The sequence below is a fragment of the Vipera ursinii genome (genome assembly GCF_947247035.1).
Source record: "Vipera ursinii genome assembly, chromosome: 2".
NCBI classification, from domain to species: Eukaryota; Metazoa; Chordata; class Lepidosauria; order Squamata; family Viperidae; genus Vipera; species Vipera ursinii.
Genome location: NC_139513.1, coordinates 156,831,702 through 156,842,400, shown reverse-complemented (window position 1 = coordinate 156,842,400; position 10,699 = coordinate 156,831,702). Strand labels below are relative to the sequence as shown.

The 10,699-nt window shown below is 39.4% G+C and overlaps 1 protein-coding gene across 1 annotated transcript; it reads left to right on the top strand.

Annotated features, from left to right (window-relative positions):
* Nucleotides 1-7,609: 7,609 nt before the first annotated feature.
* LOC310637000 (lysozyme C, milk isozyme-like) lies at nt 7,610-10,452 on the top strand (the record flags this gene model as incomplete). Its single annotated transcript, XM_083357243.1, has 4 exons — nt 7,610-7,745; nt 7,932-8,093; nt 9,175-9,253; nt 10,386-10,452. The coding sequence occupies 4 exons, from the start codon at nt 7,610-7,612 to the stop codon at nt 10,450-10,452; spliced, it is 444 nt and encodes a 147-aa protein (XP_083213369.1).
* Nucleotides 10,453-10,699: the final 247 nt, after the last annotated feature.

The following is a 10,699-nucleotide window of genomic DNA, read 5'->3' as shown; positions in this document are numbered from 1 at the left end:
GATTCAGATTTATTCCAAATTTCCCTGAAGGTTTCCAACATGTTTTGGACTTCTTAGGTCCTTCCTTGGTTCAGGAAGAATGAGTATACGGCTAAACATTCTTTTTTAAATGTTCTATTTAAAAAACCTAGGATAGCTTTTTCATTTGCAGCACATGCTTTTTATAGTCCTTTCCCTGTTTGCTTTCTTCCAGGGGTCTGTATGGCTTATCATGCGAGTGGGTACAACAGCTGAGCTGTGGGGCAGCGAAACTGGGATGACAATTGCGACTATGGGATTTTCTAGATAAACAGCCACTGGTGGTGCAACAACTATCATTGCCCTACAGCTAATGGCTGCAATAAGCCTTGCAGTGGTAAGACACACATTGTAATGGACAGGCAAAGAGACATGTTTTAACAAACTTTCAAAATTCAAAAGAATTGAGACAATGAGGTATGCCTGTACTCCTTGCAATATTGCTTCCTGCTATCTATTTGACTATTTCACTAGAAAAGCAAAACAAGTGAAATGTCTAAGTTCAGATGAAATTTTGTAGGCCGATTCTAGTCCTTCCTCTCCTTTATTGCTCTCTGTAGTAGTCCAGCTGCATCCAATGCTTCATAAAGATTGGCATTGAATCATCCTGTCTCTCAAAATTCTTTTTGTTCCTACTTGGGCCATCTGTGATAGTATCTAGCCACCATGTCTTCTGTTGGCCTCATCCTTGCTCATTATACTCCCCCACTTAGTACCCCATTTCTCAATTTGTCACAAGTTCTCTAACTTCCTTCACACAGACATATCTCACTTTGTACCTCCCCACCACCCACCTCACTGTGGTCTGAATTCTAATGAATACCAGAAACATATTTGGTGAAGTTTGCCTATTCCCCGCCATTCCACATCAACAGTCTCACTATCTCTCTTGCTTGGTGAAGTTCCCTTGTTCCTCCCATCCCACATTAACAATCTCACAATCTCTCTTGTTTTTTTCTAGACTGGAGTCACTAGACCAAACTAGCTCTCCATCTGCAATGTCAGGGGTAGCTTGCCTGGCAGAGCCATTTAATCCTAACTTCATTGAAATTAGTTAATATCTTGCTAGAGACACAAGTTAAGGGCAAAAAATTCAGCACCAGAATGCCACCTGGCTAAGGAACTCAATTCTCTGCTTGACTTGGTCGCTCAGCATTGAGAAACTGGTGAAGCGGGCACAGCAGCACCTGCACCTTCTGCGTCGCATGAGAAAAGCACATCTTCCTTCCCCTTTTCTGACCACTTTCTACAGGGGAACAATCGAGAGCATCCTGTCATACAGCATCACAGTCTGGTTTGGAAGCATCACTGCTTCAGACAGGAAGGCGGTGCAGAGAGTGGTGAGGATGGCCGAAAAGATCATTGGCAGTTCCCTCCCTCCCTCCCTCCCATCCAGGACACAGCACAGAAGCATTGTTTGAACAGGGTCCGTAAGTGTAATGTATTGGGATTTTTACTTGAACTGATTCACGTGTCTGTTTGAATGCTGCTTAAGGTTGCTCAATGGTGTGTCTGTGTAACTGTCACTGACTAAGCCAGACTTGTTGTCTCCAAGAAGATCATTGGTTGATTTGGGGTGGGAATGGGTTGCTTTAAACCTATTGGCCGCCTCCTAGTGGCCAACCATATAAGTAGCTGCTCAGCAGCCTCTGTTTCAGTTCTGTTCCTGTTTGCCTAAATAAAGAAATGTTCCTGTTTGAAACCTTCCGTCTCACGTATTACCTGCAAAGAACCAGCTACACAACAGTAAGATTATCTGGGACACTACTCATCCTCTTCACAACCTGTTTTCCTTGTTAACCTTCTGGGAAAAGGCTTCATGGTATCCGTAGCGGAACATCCAGATTCAGCCATAGTTTCATTCCATACAGCGTTAACCTTGTGAACTCTCAGGCTTCCTCCTTCCATTATATATTCAAGATGGACAGTATTTAATATTTTATTGTTATGTATATGTAGGGGTGTGGGTCTATACATATGTTGTATATGGTATGTTTTAGGTGTGTGTCATGTATGTGTTTCACTCTGAGAGCAGGCAACTAAATTTCATTTTTGATGTGTGCCGTTGTGCCCACAGTAAAAAATGACAATAAGCTTTACATTGTAAAGTTTGGACATATTCTAATTTGCCTCTTTTGGCAGCTTTCACAAATAATGACTTCAAAGATGATGTTGTTTGTGCTAAGAGAGTTGTGTGTGATCCCAAAAGGATGAATTCCTGGTGAGTCAATCTCTCATTAACATCTTCTACTTATACCATTCAGTAGCAACTGAACTTATTGTTGTGGTCATGAAAGTTAATTACCTTTCTTTAAATTATTGTACAACTTTTAGCCTTGGTGGAAAAATACACTTTTTATATTTGAAAAGTTACATTTTTATTTCTGTACTTCCACTTTGGTTGATTTAGAATATAGATTTAACAAACGTTTAAACCTGGGATTAGTGGACAGTTAAATCCAGGTTTTAAAGTAGACCGACACCCAGTTTACAAGTGTGAGTGTTGATGTTTGTTATAACTGAATAATTTCACAGCCACCCTCAATTTCTGTCTTTCTTGCCTCATTTAAAATCTCTTAAATACAAGGTCAGCATTGAGACAGGTAGAAGTTGGGACAGGTAGAAGAAGAATTTGGCCAATGGCCTTTTAAACACCAGGACTCTGATCCCAGGAACAAGCGACAAAGAAGCAGGAAGAGATAGTTTGTGAAGCCTCCAATCATAAGATGGATAGGAAAGGGGGCTGCAGCAGTTTTCCATTAGATGGAAAACCCTTAAGCTGAGCATCTAGAACAGTGATGGCAAACCTTTTAGAGACCAAGTGCCCAAACTGCAACCCAAAACCCACTTATGTATCGTCAGGTGTCAGGTGGGTGTGGCCCATTGGGTTGGTGTGTCCAATTGGGTTGGTATGTCCAATTGGGTGGGCATGGCCCATTGGGTTGGCATGGCCACAGTGGTAATGGCAGACTGGATGGGACTAAAAAGTTCTATCAATCAATTCCAACTTTGCAAGATCTTTTTTCCCCACAAGAAATTGAAATTGATTGATTGAACCTTTTTTGTGTGCACATGGTGGCAGAGGCCTAAAGCGAAAAGGTTTTATAAAACCTAGCTGACGGCCTAGGACTGGGGCAACAGTGCATGTGCCCACAGAGAGGGCTCTCCACCACGGATCTAGAAGCAAAGCATAAAAAGGTTTTGTGCTCAATAATCAGAATTATTCAAAAATTACTCTGGTAAGTGCTATTCTTATGTGCACATATTAAGATTTTGGATAGAATTTTGTGAGCTTTTTAGTGCTTACCCAATACTCCAGATCTTAACTCCCCTAAGCACTGGCTGGCATGGACTCTGTTCAAGGTTATGTGGGAGTCCCAACTATCCATTGGACATCAATGTCATGTAAACTTTATTGTGAGAAATAGAAAGTCGGCACTATTTAATAAAACAATTGTAATTCCTTTCATTTTAACCTGGAGAGAAAAAGATTAACAATTAAGAAAGGAAGTCAAAGAATAGGAAAAATGAATGAAGGAGAGTTGCCATAGCTCACCTTCCTCAATCCCTCCAAGGAGACTTATATCATCTGAAATTGTCAAAATAAAAGTGTGTGTTGTACAAAGACGTGCATCAGGCTTATTTTTAATTTGTATTCTTATTTTTAGGGTTGCCTGAAGGAACCATTGCAAAGGAAGAGATCTGTCACGATGGACTCGTGGCTGCCTGCTCTGAGATTGATGAGCCTGCATTTCTCTTCCTCTTCCTGTGATGAAAATGATAATGTTCCTTATACAATCATATTGAACAGTTTGTCTCTCTTCTTGCACTCCACACATTGGGAAAAATGAGCTTCTTTGCACACAAATGATGATTTTTTAAAATGGTTTCTGGGTGGAAAAGAGGAAAATGTTTTTTTAAAATCTTCAAAAATTGCTTGAATAAAATGAAGCCTGTTTCAAGCTTTATCTATTTCCTTTTCATCTTTCATTATTCCTACATAACTGAACTGGCTATCAATCATTCTTATGGCAGAGCAGACCTGCACAACCAAATACATCATTGATTCAAAGCTTGGTGTCACTTAACAAAGAACCTGATGCATCTCTTCATACAATATTAGTAAACTATCTTGAAATTCTTATATGAAAACTCTAGATTGGCATCCAAGGTGATACAGATTCTGTGGTTAACCTCCTGTTATATTAAGGCCTGTTTTTTTGCCCGATAGTATAAGAAAAACTGATTCTCAATTTAAAAATTGGTGGCCATCTTCTTCCTATCCATTCACCTGCCAAATAAGAGAGTATCCAAACAAGAGGCTGACGGCAGCAGATTAATGATACAGGCCAAACTACTGTGATGTCTGGTGTGCCAAAATCCGGATCTGATCTTCTCACAAAGTCTAGATATGCTATTCTGTTAAATCTACTCTATTCTGTGCATCCTTAGTTCCAAGATGTAGTCAACAAATTGTCCATCTGTGATACCTGCAGATGCAGAAAGCTGAGGAGATTGCAGTATATTATGTTCAAGTGAACATATGTACAAAACAGCAGACAGCAGACCGCAGCAAAAGCTAGTGGGTAACTATCCTGGTTAACTTGGAGAATACTAAGCAAGATTCAACCTGCAGAATCTCCCAGTCTGTAATAATTTCAACTAGAAAGAATGCACATTCCTTTGTGAGATCTCACTCAATTGGATTTGAAGCAATGGATTCTAGTAAGAACTGAACGCCAAGCTATTCTGTAATCCAGCATAAGGTGGTTTTTAATTTCAGCAGAACTAGATACGGTATGTCTTCAGTCACAATTTCCCATAGCCAAATGTAGCCTCATTGTGTTCCCAAAGACCTCCAAAACTGTGTCACAATAACTCAGGAGCACTGGTAGCTCTTGCTGGGGATTTTGGAATCTATTTACCTGAACACAAGTTACAATGGTTAAAACAAATGGTAATAATTTAGAACCATGTAAAAGTTGGTATGGAGAAGTGCAGAATTCATAACAATGATTCCAATTCAGCAGTGGAGTCATGTGACTGAGACCCAGTAATGAGGGGTTCAAGGTCTTTTAAAAGAGAGCAGGGTGGGGGCTGTGTGGATCGCAGAGAATGAGGACAGATTCCTGCTTCCTGGAATCCAAAGCATGTTACTGTTTAATACAGACATGTCAAACACAAGGCTGGGGGCCAAATCCGGCCCACGAAGTGGTTTCATGTGGCCCCCAAAGCCATCCTGGAAACAGTGAGGGAACAGTCCCCGCTGTCTTGGCCCTGGCCCAGAGACCCTCCTTCTGCCAGAGACCCCCAGATCTGTCCCACTCCTGCCCAGGCCCCCAAAGGCACCCTTGATGCGAACGATGTAGAGCTGGCCATGCCCACCCAGTAGGCCATACGCACTCTAGCCAAGCCCACCCAGTAGGCCACGCCCACCCAGGCCATACCCACCCAGCCCCCTGAGGGCAACCACGATGCTGATGTGGCCCTCAATGAAATTGAGTTTGACACCCCTGGTTTAATAGATCAATTTGGAAATATGCAAATCCTGTTATATATAACAAGATAGTAAGACAGACTTGGAGATGAGTCATCCTGTGACCACTCAGGGCTTTTTTAGATAAAAACCAGCACCTTGAATTCCCCGTAAATCAAGTAGCATTTAACTGACATATCCCCATCCCTGCCTCTGCCGTCCATTTCTGGACTAGATCTGGCTTCTGAATAGTCTTCCAGGGCAGCCTATATAAAGTTCACCATGAATAATTTACAGAATCTGGTCGCAGAATTCAGAAATTTCAGATCATGATGGAGAAAAAAATATCTATATGGTCACTAAGAGCTGACAAAGGCTTGATGGCACATAATCAATGTTATTCATAATAAACAGTGACTAATCTAACATGGTAATTTTTGCTCTACCAATTCACGTCCATATCTTTCACCATGACCACAAACCATATTTGATTAAATTAAATTAAATTAAATTAAATTAACAGAATTCAAAATCATGTTTCAGAAAGTTTTTTAATGAAGCATGCTATTAAAAGGTGCAGGTTGCTAAGAGGTATGAATTCATTGTACCTCCGTGTCAGATTCTCCCGTATGAGCAGAAAATACAAAATTAGAGCCTCATCCCCATCTTTCTCGCTCTCCCTCTTCATGTGCCCTCAAGAATGATAATCAAGGCAATAAAACCAAAGAAATAAAACACAGTTCTCCGAGTAACTTTAGTATGTTGCATTTCTCCACATATTTCATAAGATTAAAGGCATACACTGAAATTAGTGTTGTATTGAAAGAAAGAAACAGAAACTGCAACTAAATGAAGCGTCCTCCAGAGAAAGAGGAACGTCTTTGGGACAGGGATCTGAAAGAGTCAAGAAAGCAGGAGATACCACACAATAAAAGCCTTCTTCCTTTTCCACATACATCACACATGAAAAACATTCTGTAGGTTATGATTTGTTATTTGGATGAAAAATTTTAAGCTTTTAGTTGGATAGAAGAATAGTTTTATAAAATTGATATAAATTGTTTTCTTTGTGATTGACGTTAATTTGTAATATTTTTATGGGTAATATTGGAATAGGTAATAGAATATAAGAATACAAGAATGATGTGATTATATAAAAATTCTTAAGTTTGGAAAGTAATTTATGGTATTTTAAGTTGTATAACACATTAGGATAATGTAAATTTAAAGCTTAGTTGGAATGAGGAATAGTCTTAGACAATTGATATAAATTGGTTTATTTGAGATTGTTTTTATGTATTTGAATAATCATTGACATGATATATATATGTTTGTTTGGAATTTACCTATATGAGTTAAAGTTTGATAGTTTGAATAGTTTAGGATTGTTTGCGTAAGTTAGATCATGATTGTTTGTATTTTTATACCCTGTGTTTTGGTATTAGATTGGAAAGTATTATTCTGTATTTGTATAATTATTGATATGATATATATATATATATATATGTTTGGAGTTTTCTTATATGAGTTAAAGTTCGGTAGTTTAAATAGTTTAGGATTGTTTGCGTAAGTTAGATTATGATTGTTTGTATTTTTATACCCTGTATTTTGCTCTGGGAAGCGGGGGGGGGAGGGGAAAGGGAGGGAGGGGTTGGGGAGGGTTGGGGAGGGGGAAGAGGGTGGGGGGAGGGGGTTGGGAGGGTTTTTTCCTTTTTTTTCTTTTTGGGTTTGTTAAAGATAAAATGTATTGTAAAACTTTTTAATAAAAAAAAGGATGGGGCTTCAGTCAAGCAGTTACAACCACCACTTGTCCATTTTAGGAACTTCCTTCCCTTGACCTAGGATCTTGGGGAGCTAAAAATGCCTTTCTCGTCCATTTTTTGATTGGATTTGTCTTCTTGCAAAATTGAAATGACAGTTGTTTCTTTTTTTTTCTTCCTCTTTGTCTTCAGTACTCTGTTCTAGTTATTTTATTATTGCTTCAATTTTAGGAAATGCTATTGCTGCATACTTTGTTATCAATCTCTCCTGAGCTTCCACTTTCACAAGCTGGGACTACAAAATCCAGTAGCCACACTGGAGAAGTCAGACATCCTCCTCCGAGGAGCTGCAGCAATGAAGGCACTAGTGTTCACCCTCCTCTTCCTCCTAATTGCAGCCAATGAAGCCAAAGTATACTCCAAATGTGAACTGGCTTCAATACTGAAAAGACATGGCATGGATAGATATTACGGCTATTCCTTGGGCAACTGTGAGTTTACTCTTTCTATCTCTCTATTTTAGCCTGATCCAGATTTTCAAGAGGGATGGGTCCTTGGATCCTTCCTTGGTTGGGGGAAGAATGAAGATGGTTAAATCTTCTGTGTAAGAAACTAGGACAGTTTTTCATTGACAACACAAGTCTTTTATACTCCTTTCCTTGTTTGCTTTCTTCCAGGGATCTGTATGGCTTATCATGAGAGTAGATACAACAGCCGTGTTATCGGGCCACCAAACAGAGATGGCAGTCGTGACTATGGGATTTTCCAGATAAACAGCCGTTGGTGGTGCAACAATAACAAGGGCCCTACAGCTAATGGCTGTAAAAAGCCTTGCAGTGGTAAGACACCTAGTGTAGCGGAGGAATTATCTCTGATGAAGGAATACAAGAATTGTTAGGAGAATTATTAAAATAAAGTTGAAAATAATGACAATTCAGTCTAGGAAAGAAAGAAATCTCCAGAAGTAAAAATAACTCTTGATTTGGTTTGGTATAAGAGGTAGGAGAGAGAGGTCTTGACAAGCTTTCAAAATTCTGTTATTGTTGCTGTTGTTGTTATGAATTAGTATACCTGCAATCCTTATAGTGTTTGTTTCTGAACTGATCTAATGCCAAGGGCTGACACGTATTATACTGGAAAAGAAATGAAATGTCCCAAATAAGTCAGAGGAAACTTTTGAAGGGGCATTCTAGTCCTTCTCCTTTATTGCTCTTTGTACTTCTTCAGTTTCATCCGGTGGTTCATGAAGTTTGGCGCTGAATCACCCTGTCTCTCAAATTAATGTTGAATTCCCATTTGGGTTATCTGTGATAGTATCTAGCCACCATATTTTCTGTTGGCCTCTTCTCCTTCCTCAATCTGATCCTCCGCTTTGTACTCCATTTCCCAAATTGTCACAAATCCTCTAACTTCCTTCACACAGATATATCTCACTTTGTGCTTCCACACCACCCACCAAACCATTAGTCAAGGTCATGCCAGAGGTACAAGTTAAAGGCAACAATTTCAGCACACACACTAGCAAGGGACCTGACCCAGTACTCTATGCCCTTTTTCAGAGAAATCTGGTTCTGGGGCTCAGGTGAGACAATTCTTCTCTCACTGCTTTCCAAGAATGCAATAAGCCAGTCGGGAAGTCTGCATATTCAGCTCCAGGGGGGAAACAGATTCCTAGTGCTCTACACTTTTCAGACGTGTTACTCTACACAGTTAGACGATAAGAAAAGGCATTTCATGGTCTACATCAACTGTATAAAAAGTAGGTTACACTGTTAAAGAAGTGAACGCATTACATAATAACCGATGAAGTCCTACAACTAAAATGCCACTTGAGGAAGAATCTGCTTTAAATAGTAATATTATGAAAGTCTTTTTGGAACATCTGGGTTGGGACATACCCTAATTTGCCTTTCCTGACAGTTTTCATAAACGATGACATCAGAGATGATATTGCTTGTGCTAAGAGAATTGTCCGTGATCCCCAAAGGATGAACGCCTGGTGAGTCAATATCTCATTAACATATTGCACTTGTAACACTGGGTAGCAATAGAACGGTCGTGAAAGTTAATTATCTTTCTTTAAATTATTGTATAACTTTTAGCCTGGATGGTAAAATACAATTTCTGAATATGGCAAGTTGTACTTTTCTTGCTACTCTGGCATTCTGATTGCATTAAAAATAAAATAAAAATAAGTCTGTTAAACTCAGGTTTAAAAGTAGCCAGGCACACTACTTACTAGAGGGGTTTGTTGATGCCTATTTTATATGAACAATTCCTTCCCAGTAATTTCCCATCCATTATACACTTTTGTGCTTCTCACTTGTTTTAAAATATTTTAGCACAGGTTCGGCATTGGGACTTAGTACTGAGTTGGGGCAAGTTGCAGAAGAATTTGGCAGATGGCCTTTTAAACACCAGGACTCTGATCCTAGGAACGAGCTCTATGGGATCAGAGAATCAGTAGATAAAGAATGCAGTGAGAGAAACAGGGAGAGATCCTTTGTGAAGCTGCCAATCATAGGTTGGAAAAGACAAGGGGCTGCAGCAGCAAATCATTAGATGGAAAACTGTTAAACTGGGCATCTAGAACCAAGCAATAGTGGTATTATGTGGGCAAAAATTACAATAATTTGAAATTGACTTTGCTGTATGCCCTTCTGAGGGATTCTGTGATATGGGGTAGGATTTTGTGAGCCCACTGGTGCTCACCAAAGACTTTGGACTTGTACTCCCTTTAGCTCTGGCTAGCATAGACCCTACCTAGGATAATACGTGGAATCCAAAGTATCTCTTGGGCATTACTGGCAAATAGGTCTTATTGTGGCAAATAGAAAGTTAGGACTATTTTAGCTAAAACACAAAAAAAATATGTTAGATTTTATCCTGGTGGAAAGGAATTCATTGACAAATCAGCAGAGGAACTTTATCAGTCAGTAAACAGGAAAGATGAGAGAAAGATAGTTGCCACTTGCTCACCTGGAAATTCTTGTCTCCTGCTTGAGCAGGGGGTTGGGCTAGAAGACCTCCCAGATCCCTTCCAATTCTGTTATTCTCATATTCGGTTATTCCTGAAGTAGATTTACATAACTAAACAAACAACTATGCATGTGGCTTATTCTTACTTTTAGGGTTGCCTGGAGGAAACATTGCAAAGGAAAAAATCTGTCACAATGGACTCGTGGCTGCCGGCTGTGAGATTGATAATCCTGCATTTCTCTTCCTCCTCCTGTGATGAGAATGATACTTCTTATATAACCAACATTTCACAATTTGATTCAATGCCTGTACCCCACAAATTGGAAAGAACAAGTTTCTATGCATACAAATGATGATTTTAAAAATGTTTCTGGATAGGAAAGAGAGAAAGAGTTTTTCAAACTCTTTTAAACGCTTCAAAGATTGCTTGAAAATGTTCAATAAAATGAGTATTGTGCATTTTGCC